Below are 27,114 nucleotides of genomic sequence, written 5' to 3'. Positions count from 1 at the left end.
CTAACCTTATATATGCTGTTTTTGTTTCTATACACCCATGTCTACCTAGGATAAAGTTTAATTTATAAAGTAGACATAGTAAGAGATGAACAACAAAAATAAAATAGAACAAGTATAACCATACACTGTAATAAAAGTTATATGAATGTGGCCTCTCTTTCTCTCATTCAGAGTTTCTTCTTGTACCATACTTATCTTAAGACAGCAGTTGATCACTGGTAACTGAACTTGAAAAGCAAAACCATGGATAAGAGGGTATTATCATACCAGATTGTTGAATGTATGTGTGTGTGTGTGTGTGTGTGTGTGTGTGTGTGTGTGTAGTGTGTATGTAGACTTAGTTACTTTACCAGTAATTTATCGTTATGGCTGCTTTATTATCTAAATATTTATGCACACTTGCTGTAGTTTTTTCCTTCTTATTGCTGGCTTGCTATAATTTCTTTACAAAATATTTCCTTCTTATATCAGAAATATGGCAATAATTTTGATTAAGATAAAAAGTGATTACAGAAAAGTGAAATAAAACTCAGTTGAGTAATGAATTTCCATCTTATGAATACAAATCCCTGTTACAGTAAAGTATTGAAGGGGAGATGGATTCATTTTTGGTTAGATTCAGATTTTGTCTATATAGTTATTAATATAACACCAAATTGTGTTCTATTTAAATTCTTCTTAAATAAGACATCACAAGAAAATACATTTAAAATAGGTGAATGGGCCGGGTACGGTGGCTCCCGCCTGTAATCCCAGCACTTTGGGAGGCTGAGATGGGCGGATCAAGAGGTCAGGAGTTCGAGACCAGCCTGGCCAATATGGTGAAACCCCATCTTTACTAAAAATACAAAAATTAGCCAGGCATGGTGGTGCACGCCTGTAGTCCCAGCTACTTGGGAAGCTGAGGCAGAAGAATCGCTTGAACCTGGGAGGCAGAGGTTGCAGTGAGCCAAGATTGCACCACTTCACCCAGCTTGGGTGACAGAGCGAGACCCCATCAAAAAAAAAAGAAAGAAAGAAAAGAAAAGAAAGGAAAGAAAGAAGGAAAGAAAGAAAGGAAGAAAGAATGAAAGAAAGAAAGAAAGAAAGAAAGGAAAATAGGCGAACAAATCATGATATCCTGAAGATGTTTGACCAAAAATCAGTGCCTACCATCATATATCTAATACATTTCTCAAAGTCAGAAATATGCACAGTATAGATAGAGAAGATTTGATATATAAAACTATTAGAGAATAATTATGTGCTGGACTGTGTGAGACTAACCATGCTAAGGACATGGAAATGAAAAATGTTTCAAGTTAGATGACTACCTGCTTTGTAAACCTTTCCCTTTGACCCAATTAAGCACCAAACATTGCTGTTAATATGATTTACATTAATTGAATTTTATTTAATACTTTATGAAGTGTTTTCTTTAATAAATGACCTTTTAATACTAATATTAGATGTTATAAGTACTCAAGTTTGAGTACTTCAGGCTTCATTACAGAAGTGTATGCGTGTGTGTGTGTGTGTGTGTGTGTGTGTGTGTGTGTGTGTAATGGGGGGCTATGCCTCTATGGCTGTTTTGTTACTTAGCACCCCCTCCTCTCCTTCAGCTGACAAACTCCTGCTTGCTCACACCTCATCTGTCCTTAAGCACCCCCATGACTTTGTCCCAACAACCATGCAAGGCAACAGTTACTACAGTATTTAACACAGTTTAGTGTAATTCTCTATATATCGATGTATTTCCCAAAATAGACCATGAGCTACTTGAGGGAAGGTATAGTATGTTATTGTTATTTCCCCCACATATTAGAAGGTCAGGCACATGGACATGTTCAATTAATGTTTGTTGACTACATTAACATGCAAATCTGCTACAATGGCAGTATAACACGGTGCTCAGGGCTTGGCATCTGAAGCCAGATTGCCATGGTTCACAACCTGGCTCAGGGCTTGGCATCTGAAGCCAGATTGCCATGGTTCACAACCTGACTCCATTACTTTTAATATGTGTGATATTAGGTAAGTCATTTTACTTTTACTTTCTGGTGTCTCAATGTCTCATCAAAAAAATAAGGATTATAATAGTACTTATCTCAAAAGTTTGTCAAAGTATTAAAAGAGATCACATAGTGAATTTAGCACAATCCCTGACAGTAGATAATATAATTGCAATTATTTCATTATTTTATCTACTATTCAAAAATAAAACAAAAGCATTTGGAAAAGGGGCCTTGAGAGTGTTGGAAATGGCATCTCCTACAAAGGAAAGTTGGATATTATTTTGAGATAGGAGCCATGGGTTCATATTGGGACCAAATTAACAATAACCTGAAGAAACAGAATGATGGTCGACCATTTCCACTGCAAGTTTATGAACAGATTCTTGGCATATGCCATTGAAATAAAAGACTGAATGCATTGCTTTTGGCTGAAACAAAATATAGCCAATAGTAATTGCTGTGAATATCTTGTCATTTGAAATGTAAATTGAAAAATTACAAAAGGAAAACATTTTTATTTGTGATTATGGAGTTCATAGTTGGTGTAAAAGATTAGTTTAGATATTACATGGGGTCTCACTTAGTCATCTAGGCTGGAGTGCAGTGGTTTGATCACAGCTCTGTGCCACCTCAAATTCCTGGGCTCAAGGGATCCTCTTGCCTCAGCCTCTTGACTAGCTGGGACTACAGGCATGCACCACCATGCCCAGCTAATTTTTAAGTTGTTTGTAGAGATGGGATCTCGCCATCTTGTCCAGGCTGGTCTTGAACTCCTGGGCTCAAGCAATCCTCCTGCCTTGGCTTCTCAAAGTGCTGAGATTATAGGTGTGAGCCACTGCACCCGGGCTTGGAATATGTTTTAATATTAAATTTAAATGTTGTAGAATATTGTTATGAGGTATGACAGGAGCCTTTGAGAAAGAATCCAATATAGTATTAATGTTTTCCCAAACTTTAAGAAGGCCAATTACAATTGTTTCTAATTATTTCAGAATTTGTTCTTTAGGGGATTCTAGTAAGCTTTTGCACATAATTGTAAAAGAAAGGTGTTGTGGGTAGAATCATCTGTGGCCTGGAAGACTTATGGGAAGAAAGGAAAACTGTAAGGTGATTAAGAGATTAAAAATATTTAGCTTTCTAGACAAACATGCCACTAAATGAAATTTGCAAATGGTATGAACTCTGGGAGAAATCATATATGTGGATGTATAATGTATGCTATAGAAAGGTAAACATAAATAGTATTAAATTGTATGTCTCTTTAAAACTTTAAGTTGCATTGAAAAGCATTTCAGTCTCACAAAATATTCCTCTGTATTTTTGTGAGTGTGGGAAAGTAATCTGATGCATTTACTTATCAAGTGGTAAGTGACTTGATTAACTTTATAAAGGGACATTTACCATTGATGTAAAGAATTCCAGTTGAGGCAAGAATATATCCATCTCCCTGATCTGATAAAGGTTAAGCTCCAAAAATATATTCATTAAGTTAACATATCTTAAACTAAGTTTAATATAATAATTAATATATTCTAAGATTAGTATAACTAATATACATAATGGATTTTAAATATCTTCTTAACTTAGACCTTATGTATATTCTAAAAAAAGGGGAAGAGGACTTAGAAGCTTTAGGGGCGAGGGCGAGATTACCCCAACTACCTATGACAGGAACTCTCTTTAGTATTTTAGGCTGTCATTAATTGTTAACACTTAATATACAAATGCTTAAGAGTGGCTTAGTTACATTCCAATATGTTTTAATTCTTTCTTTGGGGTAATTCCTTATTCAGTATGTAGTAGCTCCAACTGAGCTGGAGACTTCAGATATTTTGTCTTTGGCTTTTTAAACAGGTTTTATATTAAATAAATTTCTTGTACCATTTTAGTTGTATACAGTGTGACTTTTGAGGTCAGAGGACACAATAATTTATCCTCACCAGAGTAGCTAATTTTAACTTCTGTTTATTTTTTGTTAATGATGCTTTTAGTTTACTGAAATTAATTTTTTTGGTAATGATGAGCTCTTGCATTTCTTCTGCTAGAGAGTAAAATGTTTCAAGTTAGATGATCACCTGCTTTGTAAACCTTTCCCTTTGATCCAATTATTTCTTACATTGCTCAGTATTCAACTTTAACTACAGAATGTGGCCAAATATATATGCAGTAATATTAATAGATAATGGTAACCAAAATGATCCGGACATACTGGTGTGATGTAAGGGTAAAGCCCCCCATTCTGGCATCCGGTGGAATATGTGAATTGCTGTTTTCTTAACTTTTGAGGAATAATTCTCATGTGCCCTATGACATATAGAACATGATTTGGTACTGTTGAGAGATGAGGAATTTTCATAATTCAAGTGTAAATCATACCATTGATTATATCACAGTTGTTTAGAGCACAAGTCTTTAAACAAACAACAAACAAACAAACTCACTGGAAATGGCAGTTTTCATGGTGAAGTAAGTTTAGTAAATGCCTATGTTACCCCATTCTTGGAGATATGTAATGCATAGTAATATAGTGAAAACTCTGATAACTTGCCCCAGTAAACAAAAATATTAAAAACTTCAGGAATCTGTCAAGTTCTTCCACAAAACATATGTATGCTTAGTAGTTTAATTTGAACACAGAAACTTTTAATTAAAATGTACTTTAACTTTTTCCCCATGGAACATTTGTATTTTGCATATTTGTGTATGTTATTTGTTCATTTGGTGTACTGAAATACCTGCCATGTAAATAGTTGAGAGAGTGCTTTTGTGCTTGTGAGCCAGTAAGCTGAAAGTGCTCTCTAGGTGTCCACTGGTGATATTTGTAAGCACGTGCCCCATGGACCTCTGTATTTTGGTGAGTGTGGGAAAGTAATCTGTTTGATGCATTAGTTCATAATCTGTTTGTACCGAGAAGTGCACATGACTGGGACACACAACTACACAGAGAACACTAAAAGTCCAAGCAAATGTGGAACGTGAGAATGAAAACATGTTCACATTAGTCACCATTTTAAAAAGTGTATCCCTCAAAGCTTTACCAGCAACAGGAAGAAATTTGCATTAGAAGGGAAAATAATGTTAATCATATAGCTTCTGGATTATTTGGATTGTTGCCTCTCAGGAAACTGAAAAAAGAAAAAATTCAACTAACAAGTTAACAACATCTTTCTAAGGGAAAACTATGCATTGATAAACTGAGGATTCCAAATCAGCCGCTTCTTTTGGTAAAATATTGATATACATACATTAATCTTAGGAAGTCCTTTATATCCTTTGGTGTTGATGGGTCTATTTCCTGAGGTTTATTTAATCTAGACGATGTCAATGATTATTTGTACTTTTCATAGTTTGTAGTTCTCACAAGGATAACATTTTTGTTTATAATCATCTGCTTTTTAGCAGATATTTTAGAACTCAAATGGAAAGGAAAGATTAAAAGGACAATTATATGTGGTTAATGATATGAGATAGAGGCAAACTTCAGGCACTAATAAAGTTTAGCCAGGGTCATGATTTGTCCGCAACGAAGTCTCTGAAAAATATGATCCAAGTTGTTGAAGTCAAATTAGTTTTAAAAGTTTGTTTTATGTTGGGGGTGCGGTGGCTCACACTGCAATTCCAATGCTTTGGGAGGCTGAAGCGAGTGGATAGCTTGAGCCCAGGAATTCGAGACCAGCCTGGGCAATATGGTGAAACTCATTCTTTACAAAAAGTACAAAAATCAGCTAGGCATAGTGGTGTGTGCCTGTAGTCCCAGATACTCAGGAGGCTGAGCGGGGAGGATCACCTGAGCCCAAGGAGGCTGAGGATGCAGTGAGCTGTGATCACATCACGGCACTCCAACCTGAGCAAAAGAGTAAGACCTTGTGTCAAAAAACAAACAAGTTTGTTTTTATATTTTAAACATAATGTGTGTTTATGACAGAGAAACGAAAATCTTCATATGTAAAAGAAGTAGCTCTCCATTCAGAGATTCAAAGATAAGCATTCAATATTTTAGCATATTTCCTTTCAGTCTTTTTTTCTGTGTATTTATTGCTTCCTTTGCTTGATTTCTCTCTCTCATGTGCTCTGATATGTCCATATCTGCAGGTTTGTATCTTGCTTTTTCATGTTACTTAGAACGTAAGCATTCCTCTATGTTACCATAAACTTATAAACATGACTCTTCATGATTCCATAATGTTCAAGTGGCTATGCAAATCATTAAACAAATTGTAACTTTCCCGTCAGAAATAAATTATTTATATGTGTATATATATAAAATGTATAATATAAACATACATACATATATAAAGTTTACAAACCTCTTGGTTTTGTAGAAGCAGTTTCCTAGAAAAAAATATGCAGAATATAACCACAGAGTTGGAACTTTCCTTGGGTAAATAGATTGGAGAGGGCAAATGAACTCTTGCAGATCAGCAGAGTAAGTTGCTTTCACTCATAAATGCTTGTTTGTGTCCCAGGATTAATCTCAGTGCTCATTTGCTGCCATGTATCCTTCTGCTGCACTTACCCCACAGATTATTTAATTTTATTGTCCTTCTTCTAGAAGGGCTTGTGTCTTTATTATTGAAACCCTAATGTCTAGCCCTGTGCTTATATACAGTAGCTCTTTTCTCTTGAATAAATGAATGAATGAATGAATGAATGAATGAATGGTTGAATGGAACTTTTCTTTCCTTTCTCCAGGCAGGTAGGATTTGTACTTAAAATTTCTGCTGGGCAGCTACTTTCACATTTTCCAATGTGTAGACACCACAGTTTTTGTTTTTGTTTTTCTGAATTTTATTTGTTTCTCTGCCCCAACTCTTAGAAAGAGAATTGAGCTTAATTTCTCAAAAACTACTGAAGAGATTAACAAAAGATGATGTCCACAAAGAAGATTGGGTATTGAAAATTCTATAAAGTACTCTAACATCTCTTGCTCTTTTGCACTAAGCTTCTTATTAATTACTATCACTTTTGTTAAGTTCAATTTTGACTTCACCTTAAATAAAAACAAGAAATGGACCTGCAAAAGTTAGTAAACATTATACAGTTGTAGGAGAGAGACTGAAATTAGCATGAGATTGATTTAGTGTTATAAACTAAGGAAAGAAGACCCCCCTGGCGATCTGTCTGTGTGTGGCGGGTTGGGAATGGGAGTGGGTGGGAAAGCTTTTTATTTAGAACTGCAGGAGAAAGTGTGCTTGGGTGAATTCCCTAGTGTTTGGGATATTAAATGTGGATGTGGACATCTCTAAGCTATTGCTTTCCTCTTTTAATGCAGATGTTTGAAAATACTAAAGCCTGTACTAAGGCTAATGCATGAAGCTGGCAAAAACAATTACCAAAATCATAAATTGTGATTTTATTCAAGCTATTAAGTGTAATTATTTAAGTGAGGTCTTCCGTTTGATTAGAGCTAGGAGAATTCAGCTTGCTCTAATCCTCTGGGATAGAAATGGGTCGCTCTTAGAGAAAATGATGGGTTGATAGTGGCTACTATTGAGACAATTGAACATTCCAGAAGAAAATGCTTTTTTCATTGTTTCGCTTCCTCTTTTCAGTTAAGTTTTTGTTTTTCTAAGTATTTTCTTTTTAAGAATAACTTATTTCTAACAAAGCATACAAAACACTTCTTAAAGAAATCCTGATTTAATCAAGTTTTCTGAGAAGTTAGGTAGCTTGGTCAAGTCTATACCTTCTAGTAAATTGGAAGAGCCAGTATCACAGCTGGATCAATCCAGGCAATAAAATCTGTGATTTTGGCTAGAGTATTACTCATGTTCTCTTGGAGGTTCCCTAAAATGTCTTTGAAAGAAATTTAAATATTCAATTATTTTACAGTTATCTTCCCTGAATATTCAAATCCCTTAGGAGTTAATGACCAGGATTGCATAAGGATAAAATATCAAGCCTGTCAATAAGGGAACCTAACTGTAGGTCATGAAGGGATAGAGGGAAGTCTTGTTAATAAATAAATTTTCCAACTTCTCCTCAGCCAAGAAGTTGGGAATAACTCCAACGAGAGGTTCATAGTTGTTGTCCTGTTCTTAGGCAAAACAGTAAGTGATTTATTTGTCCCTACTAGTATTTTCTTTCAGTCCCTTTCATTCTTCGCAAAGGTATCCCAAGAGCTTGCGCTCACCTAATTGAAAGTAATCCCCAGTAGGGTGTTAGCTGATGGCTTTAGGGTGTTACCACCACCAAGAGTATTTGCATTTTAATGAAAGGTTTTAAAAGAACTTAAAGCTTAAAGACTGAAAGCAATAAATCTCTATTGGTGGAATTTGAGGCAATGTGATAGATTGGGCAGGAGATATCTGTGGTGAAAGGAGCCCACCAGGTCTATTCTAATCACAGCATGAATTAAAGTGTTCCTACTCAGTAGCCTCACTTCTATTTCCAGAGTGAGGGCTGTGGGGACAATTCCTGTGGCCAGAATAATAAAGTACTCCTAAGAAGTTTGATTTTCTTTAAAATCAAAACAAGTTAAAGGGCTATTATACATTTCAAATCTTTTAACTTCCTTGTTCTTTCCCACTTTTTCTGCAGCATCTTGCTTGAGATTTCACAAACCCTCTATTCTATTTTCTCTGGGCTTGAGAAGTATATTTAGCATTACGTTTAGACTTAGAGTTTCAAACTCATTCTGTGCCTTACTTTTCATTTCTTGGAAACTTTATGACCCTGGAATTGATAAGGTAGTATACTTGAGGGATTTGGGAGAAATGGCTCTACAAATAGGGTTATTATTGTTATTTTTATTATTTTACTATATAGAGTGAACCAGGCACTGAGCTACATTTTAAGGACACACAGATATATTTTGTGCAATTTCTGTCAAGTAGCCTTGGGAGATAAGCAAATAATCCAATTATTGCAATCAGTGCAGGAAGAATTATAGGTTCCCCATGCTCTATCATAGAGCACAGAAAAAATACTAACTAGAAGTGGTTGGTAGGAAGGATGATTAAAGTTTAGGCAAGTTTAGTCAGATAAAACAGGAATGCGGATGGGTTGGCATAGAAAAGGGCTTTGGTGGCAAAGGAGGCAGCATCTTTAAAGACAGTGTAATAGGAGACCAGAGCCACTCAGGAAACTGTTAAGAAACTGAGTAGGGCCAAATATAAGCTATGAATGTAGGAATAAAGTGTGGAAATTGGAAAAGCCGTCAGGGATCAAATATTGAAATGGCTTTGATGCCATTTCAAGGATTGTGAATCCAGTAGGGAACCACTGATATCTTTAAGCAAATGGAAAGCAAGGTCAAATTTGCATTTTATAAAAATCCTTCTGGAATTAGCATGGAGAGTTGTTTAGACTCTGGACTCTAGACTCTGGAGTGGGACAAAATTGAATGTGTGTCTTGGAAGAGTTTGGAAAGCTGTAACCATGTATCAAGAAAGGAGGGATTGATCTGGAAGGTAGGAGTGGGGACATAGAAGAGAAAATAGATTAGAAAGATATCCTCAGAAAGATAATAGTTGAGTATACAAAAGAAGGAAAAGACACAAGTGACTCCTGGATTTTTGGCTTAGTCAGTTAGATTCCATTTCGCTGAACCAGGGGAAAGCAAAATAGGTTTTAATGGGATAGATGCTGAGTTCAGATTTAGACAAGCTGAGTCTTAGATTATTATAGAACATCCAAGCAGAGATTTCCAGCACATAAGCATTAATCTGTCTAAATCCCAGGAGAAAGATATGGGCTGTAGATATATATTTAGCCCTTAGCCCTTAGCATCTAAGTGATGCTAATAGAAGAGATCACTCAAGGAAAATGGATACTATCAGAGGGCTGTTGATTGACCACAGACAAGTAACAAGAGTTAAAAAGCCAACTGAGAGTGGGGAGTAATCATGAGAAAGTAATAATAAGAGGAAGTAGCTTGAGAGATACTTCAAGAATAATAAGCATGACAATATCCCTATTGGTTAACAAAACAGAAAGACAAGCAAGCAGTCTTGCTCTTTTTCCAACATCCTCCAGGATCTAGCCCTAGGCAATAACTGACAGTTTCAATCACTGCTGCTCTTCCTATTTGACTTGTTTCAGCTCATTTGAAACAATCCTGTATATCCATACATTTTTCATGGTTTCATTTCTTTCTCACATTCTCACTGGAGTGTAATTTTCTTTTATTCTTTTCTTCTCCATGCTTAACTCTTCTTTAGAATTCTCTTCTAATGTTCCCGCTGCCTTCTTCCTTCCCATGACATGGTAGTATCATCATCCATCCTAACTTTCAATTAGTATTCAGATTGCAACTTTCTTATGGGATTTAGCACTTTACAATTTGCATCATAGTTGTTTATGCACCAGATTCTTCCCCTTTGGCAAGAATACAAATTTCTGAAGTCTAAGAACCCATTCTCCTAAATTAGCCTCCATAGTGCACCTCTTTGAAAACAGCAGGTACTTAATAATTATTTGCTCAATGACCATACACATTACCTACCTAAATTAAATAGATAAGGTCTTTGAATCTTCTGATCAGTCTAGGGATCTCAGCCAAGGCAAAACATGAAAATGCTTATTTATGAGGCTATATCTGTTAGTGGTGAAATATCTAGGCACATTTTGGCCAAATAAATGATGGGAGAGCATTTCATAAAGCACATTTATGATACAGAGGCAAAAAGTGGAAACACAATGCTAAAACTTTGTTTTCAAAAATTGTAATATTATATACTTTAGGTTGTTTTCCATTAATGATTGCAAATAACTGTCTCTACCTCTGCTTATAATTGTAATAATTAATCCTGTGCAATGGGCATGTAATGTACAGTACTGTCTAAAACACAAAGTATTTTTATTTATCCTAAAGGTACATATGAGATGCTACACTGGCAGTTCCTTAATGATATCCTACAAATAATCCTAGGCCTTTCAAGTATATTTTAGTATATTAAAAGTAAGGGAACTTAGTGGGGGATGTTCACCTAAATAGAATAAGGGTTAAATGATAACTTGACTTATCTTTTAAATGACAAAAAATAAAGAAATTGCAAGACCTTTTCACACATTAGATATGTATTGTCATTTATCATCTAGATATCAGGCTAGCAGTGCGAAGTAATAAAACATATCATCGAAAAATGTGCTATAGGTCTGAATCACTCTTTCATTCCACCTCCCAGCTAACTGTAGTATTAAATCAAACAAGCAGAACATTTCCTTAGGCAGCCATTGCCTTTTAATTTCCTGAAGAACCTTAAAATATCATTCATTACAAGTACTACACATATTTGGTTTTTAAAAGTCTCATAAATCAATAGCAGGCTGACTGTAATAATTATTACAAGTTAGTGCATAATTTTCGTGCTGAAGGCTGCATGCAGAACTTTAGCATATGCAAACGAGGCAATTCAAACTGTGTATAGATATTAATATGAAGAAGCAGGTAACGAGGTGCAGGCTATGAATTATGCATCAGGAGTGGCTGATCTTCAATGAGGAAAATGAATTCAGCATGTAATCTAATTAGTGATGGAAGTCTATTACATCTAACTGCAAAAGCAACCGTCCTTGAAACAAATTTATTTACAGTCCATGTTACCACTTGAAACAACTTTGAAATGATGTGTAAGACAACAGCTTAATTGTAAAAATTTTTTGTTTGTTTCAGTTCTAGACCTGGAAGGCCTCCTAAGAGGACTCAAAGTATCACCTCCCCAGAGAACTCTCACATCATGCCACATTCTGTCCCTGGTCTCATGTCTCCTGGGATAATTCCACCAACAGGTAAGACTGCTACTCACTTATGCCAAAAAATATTAAAAATCAGCCAATGTCATAGCTTTTATATATATCTGTGGTGACATCGATATTTACACACATCAATTATATTTTGTGCACACTAAGATAATGTTACTGAGATAATTTATTTCAAAACTGCATTATGATTACCATCTTTTCTTTATTTAAAATAAAATAAAAGCTGAACTGAGCACAGTGCTAGAAGTTATTTTAATTAATCCTACCACAAATATCAAACATCAAAGTATTATTCCTATTTTCTTATTAAGGAATCAAAGTTCAGAGAAAATCAGTGACTTTCTCAAGGTCACTCAGCTGTAGCTGTCAGTGATTATTCAAACCCAGGTCTTTGGATTTTAAGCTTGTTTAGCATTCCAGAAATTGATAGACATGCATCCAAACAAAAGACAGTAACTATATTGAATAGAAATGTCTTGTAATTTTTCGCAAACTAATATGTTTCTATTAGAACCCATTTGAAGGATGTTTATTTCTAGAATTTTGAAAATGTATAAGTAAAATAATAGTCTTGACTTCATAAGCTCCATACCATAAAGAAATTTCATAATGCACTGGAGCAAAATTAATTCATTTGATTTCTACCACCTGAATGCATTCATTAATTATTTTATTTAAATAAACATATGTTTGCCCATCTTTATTGTTTCATCAGGAAATGAGCCAGATCCATGAGCAAATTAAAATATTGCTGACATTATTATGTAATATTTATATTAATGTTTTTTCTTTATCGTATGTATATCAAGGAAATAAACATATGCACATATAAATGTCATGTATTATAATACAGCTGATACAATAAAGGTAATCAGGCAAGATGAGAAGAGAGTTTTTCTTTTTTCTCTAAATTCCTGTATCAGTATTTTATTTTTCTTTGTAACATTTGTCTTCTTGTGTGCTCTAATATAATCATGGAGTAATCTTATTTCATATGTCATATTTGGGTGGAAGTTTCTTGACATCAATGACTATCTCTAATTCATCTTTATTTTTGTGGTAATGTCTAAACAGTTCATTCACCTTTGTGGATATTTAACAAAAATCATTGAGTTTAATTTGTAGCTATTTCAGCTATTTGTTCATTTTATATATTTAATATTTTTTCAGCAAGGCCCCAATAATTTTAATTTTAATTTTAATTTTTGTTTTTAAGACAAAGAGTCTCCCTCTATTACCTGGGCTGTAATGCAGTGGCTCAGTCATGGCTCACTGTAGCCTGGACCTCCTGAGCTCAAGAGATCCTCCCACCTCAGCCTTCTGAGTAGCTAGAACTACAGGCACAGGCCACCATGCCTGGCTAATTTTTGTATTTTTTTTCTAGAGATGGGGTTTCTTCATGTTGCCCTGTCTGGTCTTGAACTCTTGGACTCAAGTGACCCATCTGCCCTGACCTTCCAAAGTTCTTGGATTACGGGCGTGAGCCACCATACCCAGCCACCAAAGGTTTTTAATAGTAAATAATTGAAAATTCTGGCCGGGCGCGGTGGCTCACGCTTGTAATCCCAGCACTTTGGGAGGCCGAGGTGGGCGGATCACGAGGTCAGGAGATCGAGACCACGGTGAAACCCCGTCTCTACTAAAAATACAAAAAAAAAAATTAGCCGGGCGTGGTGGCGGGCGCCTGTAGTCCCAGCTACTCGGAGAGGCTGTGGCAGGAGAATGGCGTGAACCCGGGAGGCGGAGCTTGCAGTGAGCCAAGATCGTGCCACTGCACTCCAGCCTGGGTGACAGAGCGAGACTCCGCCTCAAAAAAAAAAAAAAAAAAAAAAAAAAAAAAAAAAAAAAAAAAAAAAAGAAAATTCCGTGAAAATATTTTTATACTAATTTTGTGCATGAAAAATTGAGATGTAGAAAAATGAAATCAATAGCTGAAAATTGCCCAATTTCAAGGCGACTATCATCATTTTAATTTGTTTAGTCATGTCTTTCAAGTAACTGAAACCTACTGCCTGATATTCTAATTCCAATTTAAGTTTTGGAAAAATCAAATAGGTAGTACTTTGTTAATCCTTGCTCATTTATGTTTAACTGAATGATAAAGATTTCTGCTTAGAAAATTTGAGACTTGGGAATGACATAGGAAAATCTTTTATACTACTCTGAAAATCTTAACTTCTCTTTTCTTTTTTTTCTTTTTTGAGATGGAGTCTCGCTCTGTCACCAGGCTGGAGTGCAGTGGCACGATCTTGGCTGCCTCAGCCTCTGGAGTTGCTGGGACTACAGGCATGTGCCACCATGCCCGAATATTTTTTGTATTTTAGTAGAGACGGGGTTTCACCATGTTGGCCAGGATAGTCTTGATCTCCTGACCTCATGATCCGTCTGCCTCGGCCTCCCAAAGTGCTGAGATTACAGGCGTGAGCCACTGCGCCTGGCCAACTTTTCATGTTTTATAGCTGAAAGACTCAAGTGTGAAATAAAAAAGACCTCAGAGTCTTTGTGACATAATTAACCTCTCAATGAACCATGTTTCTGAGGTTTTTTTTTTAAATAACCATTTTAATAATCATTTTTTCTGTATTTAGTAAACTTGTGTTGACTCTGAATTGTTACTTACAGTTATAAGAGAAAAAATGTATTCTAGATTGTATTCATATTATAATAGGGAATATTTGTCTGCCCATATTTAATCTTTTAAGATGAAGATGATACATACTTTATTACCAAAGTAATGATAAAATAAGATGATACCATCAAAATGTAAATAGCAACACCTCACATAATTAACACCATCACATAACTTTGGGGTACGTAAGTGGCGTTTCTAAATAAAGGAAGGTCATATTCCAAAGTCCCAACTCAAAATATTAAATTATTTTTTAAAAGAACTCTTTCTGAAATATATTATGCATTTCTCGGCTTGGTGAACAGACACCAAAGATACTTTAAATTTGGTCTTCCATTTTTAAAGTACGATCATTTTCTATATTTCAATCACTGTGCCTTCTCAGACATTCTACTTTTGTTCTTTCCTATATATTTTGAACCCAGAAACCAGGACTTCTGTCAAGCTAAGCATTATACTGGAAAAAGACCTTAAGCAGCCATGTTCTAAAGAAGAATGAGGAAATGGAGGCTCATTAGGAGCATAAGCTGGATTAGAAAGAGGATGTTAGGCTGGGCCCGGGGTTCAGGCCTACAATTCCAGCATTTGGAGAGGCTGAGGCAGGAGGATTGCTTGAAGCTAGGAGTTCCAGACCAGCCTGGGCAACATAGCAAGGTTTAGTCTCTACCAAAAATCAAAACAATTTAGCTGGGTGTGGTGGCCTGTGCCTGTAGTCCCAGCTACTGGGGTGGTTGAGGCAGGAGGATCACTTGAGCCTGAGAGATCCAGGTTTGTACTGAGCTATGATTGTACCACTGCATTCAAGCCTGGGCAACAGAAAGAGACCCTGTCTGAAAGAAAAAAAAGAGAGAAGGAAAGAGAGAAAAAGGAAGAAAAAAAGAAGGAAGGAAGGGAGGGAGGAAGGAAGGAAGGAAGGAAGGAAGGAAGGAAGGAAGGAAGGAAGGAAAGAAGGAAGGAAGGAAGGAAGGAAGGAAGGAAGGAAGGAAGGAAGGAAGGAAAGGAGGCAGGGAGGCAGGGAGGGAGTTAGTTTAGTGTCCTGTAGACCTCAGCAAATTGCTTTAGAACAGGGTGTGTGAGCCAGCTCACTGCTATTTTGCTTACTTTCAACTTTTAAACATTAGTCCAAAGATTTTAGGTTGCCAGAAGTTTGACTATTGCATATGAATGGCGTTACCTTCATGTATTCAGTATGATTTCTCTTTTTATGTAAAATTTTTCTAGATGCAGAAGTTTAGATTTTAGGGAATACAGAGTAATGTCTTCATATACTGGGAAACATATCTTTACTGTCTTAAAACATTAACTGGAAATCTAATGATCCTAAATACATTTTGTAATTCTCAAGAAGTATATAACATCTTTCTCCCAGAACAGTCTACTGAATGCTTTAGTGTATTTGGGGAATATGACTAAATATGATTATATAGACTTTTAAATTTGCAGGACTTTTATTTATGTACTTTTGTATTCTGAGAAGTAACATTTGAAAACGATAAAAAGATGTAAATGTATCTTCAAGGTTGCCTAACTTTGTCGTGTGAAAAGAAAATGGATTAATTTAGACAAATTTATAAATACCTATTGATCGGCTGGGGGGCGGTGGCTCACGCCTGTAATCCCAGCACTTTGGGAGGCTGAGGCAGGCAGATCACGAAGTCAAGAGATCGAGACCATCCTGGCCAACATGGTGAAACCCCGTCTCTACTAAAAATACAAAAATTAGCTGGACGTAGTGGTGGGCACCTGTAATCCCAACTACTTGGGATGCTGAGGCAGGAGAATGGCTTGAACTCGGGAGGCAAAGTTTGCAGTGAGCTGAGATTGCGCCACTGCACTCCAGCCTGACGACAGAGTGAGACTCTGTCTCAAAAACAAAACAAAACAAAACAAAACAAAAAAACAAACAAAAACACCTATTGATTCAGTCCTAATCATTCTTTTATTGTTTCTTTTCAAGAATTGAACATTGGAGTTAAATAATAGTTTTCCCTGGATGCATTTGTTTTCTTAAGAAAAAAAGACTATTTTTTTTTTAAAATGTATTTTCCCAGTCTTAATATTAAGTATTTAGGTATCTATACTTGAAACAAAAACAAAAACAAATACAAAACAAAACAACAAACTTTGAGATTGCTTGTGGAATTTTTATGTGTTATTTTGGCTGCTTGAGTGGGCTTGTGTGTAACCTTAGAAGGGGCGTGGGCAGATGGTGATAATTTCTAAAAGTTATGGTTGTCACCGGATGCCATAGCAACCAGAAGTTGAAGTTAATGAAAGAAAGAAAGTTCTTTGTAGAGTCACACAAGGCAGTACCTCCTGCTGTGGTCACTAAATTTATTTTGACTGAGCACTTGTCATAAATCATTTTTGATAATAACTACCAGTTTGAAATAATTCATCCTAGCAACAGACTTCCAATAACATTCATACTTTTTATAAGATGATGTCTATTTAAAATTAAGAAAGGGGTTATTTAGGAATTCAAAATACTCCCCTCTTGTCCAGGAATGCAATTTGGATAGTGTATTTGCCAACTTTCTGATTTCATCTTTAAGTCAGTAAGCAAATTAATTTTGAAATACAATTTTCATAAAAATACTAAGAATTGAGTCCTCAGTATTTGCCTTTGACATATAAAAATTATTTAATATCTTCTTAAAAATACACTCAAATTAAATGAATGAATGATTTATAGTTTTGTCTCTTGGATATTTCTTTTCTCTCACTGTGATCTTGTATTCACAAGGTACGTATTCAGGGTAAAGAAAGCAATTGTATACACATACCTTATGCTTAAAAGGTAAGAATTTATAACTTGCAAATTTATCATTTTTGAAAAAATACTGGACCGGGGCAATATTAATCTAGAATTAATCCGATTGAAACATTCTTATCTTTAAAAAAGTTTAGAGAAAAATATTCTCATGTGGTGAACTCATAAACATATTTCAAATTTAATGTTCTTTTTTTCTACTAAATAGTAAACAGCAACAATATCTAAACTACCTCTTTTGTAATATTAGAATTTGTAATAGTTTAAATGCATTAAACATTTCAACTTTTCAGGAGAAAATTTACAATGTAAAACTGTGCCTAGGCTGGGCACGTGGCTCATGCCGGTAATCCCAGAACTTTGGGAGGCAGAGGCGGGTGGATCACCTGAGGTCAGGAGTTTGAGACCAGCCTGGCCAACATGGTGAAACCCCATCTCTACTAAAAATACAAAAATTAGCTGGGCGTGGTGGCAGGTGCCTGTAATTCCAGCTACTCGGGAGGCTGAGGCAGGAGAATCGCCTGAACCCAGAAAGCAGAGGTTACAGTGAGCCGAGATCACACCATTGCGCTCAAGCCTGGACAAGAGAACAACACTCCATCTCAACAACAACAAAAAATTGTGCCTTGTATGTTGAGAAGTTTATTATAATAAATGCTCTGTGTTTCACTGGGATACTCACAAGTAAGGAGAACAGAAAAATGCACAAGTAAAACAGCCACAAATGGTTGGATTGTCTTCACTAATAAATTAAACATAACAATCTACTGTATGCCTTACCCAAAGAATAAATCTCATATTAACTATTTAAACACTTGATTTTTATGCAATATGTTTGTATGTGTTTTCATATATTTATATATCTAGGAAATATTTGAGAGGTTTGATAACTAGACATTTTGTTGAGGATAGCACATTTAACCTATAACTACTTAATACATGTTCCCTTTGTATTTTTCTTGAAGAGAAAAATTAAAAAGTATGTCTTCTTTTTTTTTCCTTTTTGTAAGGCCCACATGAACTTTAGACTTCATGATGCAATTTATTTAGTTTTCAAACTTGAATGGATCACTCTATTAGTTTCCTGTGCCTGCCATAACAAATTACCACAAGCTTAGTGACAAAACCACAGTTTATACTCTCAGAGTTCTGGAGGTTGCAAGTCCAAAATCAGCATCACTGGGCTGAAATCATGGTGTCAGCAGGGTACCCCCTCTGGAGGCTCTAGGGGAGAATCCAGTCCTTTCCTCTTTGAGCTTCTGGGAGCTGCAGGCATTTCTTGGTTTTGTGGCTGCCTGGTCCAATTTCTGACTCTGTGGTAATGTTGCTTCATGTGTGCGTGTGTGTGTGTGTGTGTGTGTGTGTGTAAAATCTCCCTCTGACTCTCTTTTAAGGACACTTGTGATTGTATTTAGGCTACATTAGATAATACAGGATAATCTTCTATCTTAAGATCCTTAACATAATCACATCTACAAAGAATTTTTTTTAAATATAAAGTAGCATTCACACATTTCCTGGATTAGGACATGGGCTTAATTTTGGAGGCCATGGGCAGCCTACCACATCCAGCAAGTCACTAGGCTAAGTATTATGAGAAGTCCAAGTGGGGTACAGTAGACATGCACACAGAAGATTTTGGCCTATTTTATTCACTTTGGTATCGCTGGTGTGTAGAATATTGCCTGGCACAGAGCAGATATTCAAACTAAATATTTGTTCAATGAATATGGCTAATAAATGTTTAGTAAAGGATTTCTGAGAGAAATTATTATGCCTTACAATTACAAATTTAAACACTGGTGTGTTAATGTAGCTTCTAAAATCCCATTAAGCACAGTTAGGCTCCAGATTAAAGATGCAGCGTGTAGAGCCTAATGGAAGTATACTAAGTATATGGAAGGCATTATTTGTTTGTTTATAGGTTATAATGGTTACATTTAAGCATAATCATCAATTGATGGAATTTAAATCTCTAAATTGATGCTCTAGAGAAGTGATATTTATAGAAATAACATAGTAGCATGGAACATATTACTCTTTTTTTATTATTATACTTTAAGTTCTGGGGTACATGTGCAGAACGTGCAGGTTTGTTACATAGGTATACATGTGCCATGGTGGTTTGCTGCACCCATTAACCTGTCATCTACATTAGATATTTCTCCTAATGCATTCTCTCCCCCAGCCCCACACCCCCCGACAGGCACTGGTGTGTGGTGTCCCCCACCCACCCCGTGTCCATGGGAACATATTACTCTTTACAATTCCTGCATATACAGGTATATATAACTACATTTGTACTATATTATATAATCCTTAAAGATTAGAATTTTCATTGTACCTCCAGTATCTTGATATATAATTAATTTAATACATACAAATAAAATATATTTCTTAACCAAATGTAAATATAGCTCTTGTTATGATGAACTACATAAGAAATATATTTACTTCTTTTTTCCTATGTAACATGTTATAACAGAGTACTTCTGTTAAATCACAATATGCCCTGGGTCTGTTACTAGCATAGATATTGATAAAAATCACTTCTCTCTTATCTCTTAGAGCAATGATCTGTTATTTTTAGACTTAATTAAATAGCCACATATTACTAGACTTCTGGACAGTCCTCTCATCTACTTAATTTAGAAGAAAATTACCATACTTTCTTCCCTAATTTATTTCTGTCTTCCAAGTTTCTATTGAGTTCTGTAGTCTCTTTTCCTACACTGGTCTGTACTAAGAATTACAATCTGCTTACACTTCTCTCTCAATAGATTTCCCATAATGAAGTTGCTAATGTCCTTAATTGACTAACTGCAAGGTATTATTTGCTTCCTTTTAGTAATATGATGCCTCCTTCAACAAGAGAAGTTTACTTACATTAAGAAAAGCAAATCAGATTTTCAGAGTCAACTTTTGATTATGACAGTGGATATTATATAGATTACATGGAGCTTTGTAGCTTTGCAGATATCCATTTATTTGTGAAATTCTTAGTGTTCTAATCCCTTGGTTACATCATGGATGTGCCACGTCTTTTATTGCTCGCTATAATTTTTTAACCAGTAGGAGGTGCAACTGCTATCTTACGTCCCTTCCTAACCAAGAAATGCGAGAAATACAAATATTGTTTATTTTAGTGCAAAACAAGATAAACTTTTTTTATTTTTATTTCACTTATTTATTTATTTTGGCCTCTCTCTTTGATAGGCTTTCCTCTCTGAAGCTAACCTCAAAGCTTCAACTCCTTCCCTTAATGATGTGCTGTAGGTTAGTTATTAAAGATTTAACCATAAAGTGTTGGAACTTCTTTTTATTTTCTCCATACTTTTTGGGGATAAGTTTCAGAACTTTACTCTGTCCTTTGTAAAGATGTAAAATTGCTATGAAAGGGTTGGCAGGAACAACATTTCTGAGGAAGCTGGCAAAAGCCGGAAAGATCATAGTGTTTATAAAATCTTGCAATTTGTGTCCCAAAACATTTATTACCCTACTTATTCATTAATTTAAGACCTGATTTAAACATATTCTGCATGAAAAATGATGAAGAATTTCATTTGGCTCCGTAACCATATAAATGAACATTATGGTACAACTTTGGAAAGTGCTAATATAGACCTCAGCTTAATAGATAGAAATATAAAGTCCAGATAAATGGAAACAACAGTACTATTTTGCTCTACACTTCGGATGGCATCTGGAATATTATGTTCAGTCATGGCACCACAATTTTTAGTAAGACATTGACAAACTTGTGAGCATTAAGAGAACAGTCATGCTGATAGCAATTTGGAAATGATGGTGATGTTTAGTCTTAAGAAGACTTACAGATAATCTGAAAGTGGACGATACAATAGAATCATATTGTGCACTTCTGAGGACAGAAATCTGACTGATAAAATAAATTGCAGAGAAGTCTACATTGGCTTCCATAAGAAAGAGCCTTGCTGTGTGGAGAACTGTCATAAAGTGGAATGTATTACTAATAAAACCTCAAATTTTCCTTCTGACGGAAAAGTTCAAGAGAAAACTGGGATGAAAAGTTGTTAGCCACGGTTTTTCTATTCAATTTATTTAATAGGCTATATTGTTTATGTTACAAAACAATACAATTTTTTTGAAAACTTATTCTCCCTCCCTAACCATCAGCTGTAAATTTTCCCACTTTAGAATTACTGTTGTTAGTTAAATTTGAAGGCAATTTTACATTGAGAGGGAGGTAGGTTGGGGAAGACCACCTTGTTCCCTTCTAATTATGAAATACGTGGATTCTATTTTATTTTACTTTTATTTTTTCTCTCAAACATGACATGGTGTCTTTCTAGTTAAAAGGTGCCCATTCATATATTCATTCCTACTTTTTTGTATGGTAACTTAAAATTACTTTTGAGATGCATGCTTTATATTCTTAAGCAATCATACTTGCTACACTGCTTTTTATGGATGGGATAGTTAGCTTCTGAATAAAACTGTGACTATGGTAAAGCTAACAGATACTTTTTTTTTTTTTTCCCAATTGAAAGAGATTTTTACATATCTTTTTTCTTTTGTCCTCTCTCCCTTTCTTTCATGAGAAACCCTAAAGGGTTCCATAGCTGTAAAATTAGTCAATAGGAGGAAATGGCAATTATTGAATATAATATAAAGAAATATTTAAAGTTGTGATAGGGTTTGGAATAAGGATGAATATGCTATGTTATTTTAAACAGTAAACATCATCAGAAATGATAACACAATGACATTAACTCTAAAGATATTTAAATGAAAGACCTTGAACTTTGCTTAGAATTATTTTGATTTGACTTTCCGATTTAAAAAGTAAAGTCCCAAGAGAGAAGCCAATCGCCAAAATTCATAGGAATCTTCCAGGCACATGGCTTTTAAAATATATAATAATTGAGCCATTCAAATTTTTTTGATTCTTCATTTCTTTCACCTGTAAAAGTAATCTTTTTATTATATCAAAATTATGCTTCTCTAATTGTCATGAATGTCAAATGACACAATTTATAGTAACATCTTGCAAGTGATGAAGCTAGACAAAGGTAAAATATTATTGTAATTAAACAGGCTGATCCCAGTGTTATTCAATACCATTGCTAACTTTCTTTGCTCAAATCAACTCCATTGGATTTAAAAATAAAATTAATAACTTTTAAAATGTATAGTTTAGGTATAGGAAGTCTTAGTTTGTCAAGCTATTCATATTCACATATACTCTATAGGATTTGCTAATAGTATTATTTCATAACACTGAAATTTGGTTATGAAATGTTTACTTTTTAGGTACTTAATGACACTGAACTCTCTTTATCGACTTGTGGACAAAATAAGTTTTAGGGATATAAAATGTCATTGCTACTGTTACAATATATGTTCAAATTATCACATATTGCTTTCAGAAATATGCACAATACAAATGGTAGTAGACCTTAAAAATGTAGCTTGCTTTCAATTGATTATGGCTGTATGCTGAGCTATTTAATTGCTGGAAATGAATTGACATATTGTAAAGTAAACAATGAAGCTGATTTTCAAAATGATAAAACTGTAACCTAATTCGATAAATTGAATCAGATTACGCAAACATTTTTGCACTTCATTAAGGAAGTAGTCAGTATAATTAATGGGAGAGCTTTTTATCATGTTCACGTGTTGATATATGGCTGAAGATATATACAGTAGACTAAACTATTTGAAGATCTTTTGTGCCATTTCACATTAATTAAAGTTGCCACAGACCTAATTCCTAGAAAATGAATACCATGGATTTTTTTTTTTTTTTTTTTGGCTAATTTTAGGATACAATGTGTAGGTTAGGCTATGACTCTTTTCTTTAAAAGACATTTATTTTTCAAACAAAATGGTATTGTGAGTTGGCTCCTAACTTAGAAACTAAAAGGTCTGGCCTTTATTCTCTTCCTCATCGCTTGCTAGCTGTGTGACATTGAGTAACACTACCTGCCCTCACTTGTGCAGCCATTACAGGTAGGAATTGGTACCTATTATGTTCTAGTCAATTTAGGTTTATGATCCCAGTTTATTGATTATATTCCTACATCAAGCTGCCTTCTGAAATACCTACTTTATCATGTAAAGACCACCATCATAAGTTCTGCCTTATTTCTTACTCGATAGGACTTTGTGAAGAACATAGTAAGCAAATGCAGCAGTCCCCAACCTTTTTGGCACCAGGGACTGGTTTTGTGGCAGACATTTTTTCCACTGATGGGGGTGGGTGGGGAGTATGGTTTTGGGATGATTCAAGCACATTATATTTATTGTGCACTTTATTTCTATTATTATTACATTGTAATATATAATGAAATAATACAACTCACCACACCATCTGCAGGTGATGGGAGACAGTGACAGATCATCAGGCATTAGATTCTCATAAGGAACACACAAACTAGATCTCTCGCATGTGCAGTTTACAATAGGGTTCCTGCTCCTATGAGACTCTAATGTCCTCACTGATCTGATAGGAGATGGAGCTCAGGCGCTAATGCAAACAAGGGGGAGCGGCTTCAAATACAGATGAAGCTTGACTCGCTCACCTGCCACTCAGCTCCTGCTGTGTGGCCCAGGTCGTAACAGGTCAAGGACCCATACTGGTCTGTGGCCTGGAGTTTGGGTACCCTCGAGCTAATGTGATCACAAAACACTTTGCAAAGTGTGACATAGCAAGATGCCATCCGATTCAGAGTTTTATGATGATGATTTTTAAAACAGATAATTTGCTTTATTTCACGTGGAATACCAGATCTCTCTGTTTGAATGTTTGAATATATCAATTCTGGGAATTATGGGTTCTTTCCCATATTTATGGCATCAGGTTGTAATCATTTCCTGTTTCTTTTTTTTTAGTTTTTTTTTTTTTTTGAGACAGAGTTTTGTTCTTGTTGCACAGGCTGGAGGGCAGTGGTGCAATCTCGGCCCACTGCAACCTCTGCCTCCTGGGTTCAAGCAATTCTCCTGCCTCAGCCTCTGGAGTAGCTGGGATTACAGGCGCCCACCACCATGCCCTGCTAATTTTTGTATTTTTAGTAGAGACAGCGTTTCACCATGTTGGCCAGCCTGGTCTCAACCTCTTGACCTCAAGCGATCTGCCTGCCTCAGCCTCTCGAAGTGTTGGGATTACAGGTGTGAGCCAATGCATTGGGCCCATTTCTTTATTTTTATTAAAAAAAAAAATTTGTTTTGTATTTTTCAATTAGATCGAATAAAATATTTTTTCCCTGATACAATTCTCTTCTCATGTCATTGATTTGTTTTTGTCCATTATATATAGAATTTTGTGATTCATATTTAACTTACTGGAATACATCCGACATCACTTTTTGATTGAATATCATTCTATTCAGATAAAACATATTTCCATGAGTTTTCATTTCAGAAATGCAATAATTTTGGAGAGACTATTTTTCTAAATATATATATTTTTAATTATTTGATCTTACTTCCTGGGATGTAAGGATATAATTTTAGGAAAGAGTGTTGAGTTTTTAAGGATTAAAGGAGATGTAACACTCTTTGTTTATTCCAAAGGACTATGCAAATATAAGTTATTATTTTGGGTTTGATTTATAAATGTCATGCTATATTATCAAGATTATCTTTAAATATGTAAAATATTTAATATTAAAGGCAACAAAATGTTTAGTTCCCCAACAAGTAAAGCATTATTCCTTAAAAGTCAAGTTTTGGACCTGTTCGTTTTCCTATTAAAACATCTATTTTCTAAATTTGAAAATGTAACATTGTGAAAGTTTTTAAAATGTATCCTTCTATTTGGATACCTTCATTTATCTATTAAAGCAGTAAATGCCCTTTGTATTATCTATTATCTTATATTGCTTAATAAAATTCTTTTAGGGAATAAAATTATGGAGAAAATGTTTAAGTAGGATTCCATGGAACCATGTTGATTCAAATGAATATAAATGCAAGTATGTCTAAATTCCAAGAAAATTAATCTCTTAATGTTACCATATAATGATATTTTGAAGTTATTTGAGCATGAAATTCATCTCATCATACCTAACCTTTGAGTAACTTATTGAATAAATTAAATTTAAGGATACTATTCCAAGGAGAACCTGTTACCATATGACCTGTCCATATGAGTTGTCTTTTTGATTTATAACGGCAATTGCTTTCTCTGCATGGATTTCATGACATAATAATATTCTATGAATTTTTGAAATTACAGTGAGTTCCACATCAATCATCTATAATAAAATACTATATGTATCAATGAGAGAGAACTATTGGAATATAGACATTTTAGAAATATGTACTTCCTCCAAATACCAATGCCATTATTGTAATGAAATGGGGTGGTTTGCTTCCTTTGATTTTTTAAAATTGATCATAAAAACTGTCAGCATTATCACTCCCATTAGTGTATCATCCCATCATCTCAACAGCAATCTTCATTTTACCTTTAATATGCTGACTGTCTGTCCAGCAAATTCTGCCTAGACCACTGTTGATTTTGGCCTGAATTCCAGATAATCTATTGCTTCTGGAGTTTCTATGCATTAACATCTTAAATTTCAGGATTATAATTAAACACATGTGTCATGGACTACCATTATCTGGCCATGTTTCTTTTATCTGTAAGAGATTCAGAGAGATTTAAAGTGAGATCTTAGTCATGTAAAGAATTGACTGTGCTGCTGTTTTTTTCTCAGTTTCTCTTTAAAAAATATTCTTGAAAATTCCTTGTTATAGTCCTTCATGAGTACATATTCCTATTCTATATGAAAAAAAACTGAACATAAAATTTGACATATGCAGCTGCTTCATTTTTTAATTTTTATTTATTTATTTATTTTTTGAGATAGAGTTTTGCTCTTGTTCCCCAAGCTGGAGTGCAATGGCATGATCTCTGCTCACTGCAACCTCTGCCTCCCAGATTCAAGCAATTCTCCTGCCTCCCAAGTAGCTGAGATTACAGGTGCGCAACACCACACCCAGCCAATTTTTTGTATTTTTAGTAAAAACAGGGTTTCACCGTGTTGGCCAGGCTGGTCTCGAACTCCTGACCTCAGGTGACCCACCCGCCTTGGCCTCCCAAAGTGCTGGGATTACAGGCGTGAGCCACCACACCTGGTCATTTTTTACTTAATATCACTTTTTGTTCCTAAAATGTCATATCAACTAGCATGCAGGGTTCTTTATTCTTTGGACATATTTTTATGTCATCTTTTCATTACTGATTATTACATGTTCAACTGATTTGTTTTTATAATAAATCTAATAAAATGCACAAATTTAGCATTTCATAAGTAGCATAGTTGGAAACCCAATTAGTATATTCAAAGAGAACATTACTTTTTAGAAATAATTTTTAAAAGGCTAATTTAAATTTATAATTCTCACCATATGTGTTAGAATAGCCATGGCCAAATTGCAGATACAAACCACAATAAAGAATATTTTGGCAAATGAAAAATATTTGAAATTTGCTTCCAAATAATTGCTTGAGCTTATCTACATAGTACTTCTCACGTCCTTTTATAGATATTCTTGCATTTATAATGCGTATTTATTAAGACTTTGTACATAGGATATAATCAATAGAAGTAAAAACAGCTTGTCAGTTACATGTGCATTTAATTTTAAAATTCCAACTACTTTTATATATACAATCAATATTTATGTCTACGCATTTTTTTTTTACCACTGCATCTTCAATTGCTAGCATAGTTTCTGGCCAAAATGTTGTTAAATTAAATATGATTCAATTAGTAAATATAATAAATTGGTTATAACAAAAGGCACTGCAAACAATTAATAACTAACTACCACATGGTAGGAACTTTGCTAATAGCTAATATATCATTTCATTTATTTCTCATGTCAATTTATGAAGGAGGTGTTGTTTGTCTCATTTAACAGATGAATATTAAGGTACACAAAATTTAAATAGTCTGCACAAATGGAAATGAAGGGCCCAATTGGGGATTGAGTTCAGGGATAAATAATTATAAATCTTG

The 27,114-nt window shown here is 34.8% G+C and overlaps 1 protein-coding gene across 5 annotated transcripts in view; it reads left to right on the top strand.

The window, feature by feature from the left end:
- DACH1 (dachshund family transcription factor 1) overlaps positions 1-27,114 on the top strand; it is a 484,950-nt gene that overhangs the window by 228,872 nt on the left and 228,964 nt on the right. For all 5 annotated transcript variants that reach the window (XM_058437972.1, XM_032151001.2, XM_058437970.1 and 2 more), the window contains one exon: positions 11,611-11,726. In XM_058437972.1, the coding sequence (XP_058293955.1) occupies positions 11,611-11,726 (116 nt within the window). The remainder of the gene's footprint in view (positions 1-11,610; positions 11,727-27,114) is intronic.

The sequence above is a fragment of the Hylobates moloch genome, unplaced genomic scaffold (assembly GCF_009828535.3).
Source record: "Hylobates moloch isolate HMO894 unplaced genomic scaffold, HMol_V3 SCAFFOLD_4, whole genome shotgun sequence".
Taxonomy (NCBI): domain Eukaryota; kingdom Metazoa; phylum Chordata; class Mammalia; order Primates; family Hylobatidae; genus Hylobates; species Hylobates moloch.
The sequence above is the reverse complement of the archived record's forward strand: the minus strand, read 5'-3'. Positions and strand labels throughout refer to the sequence as shown.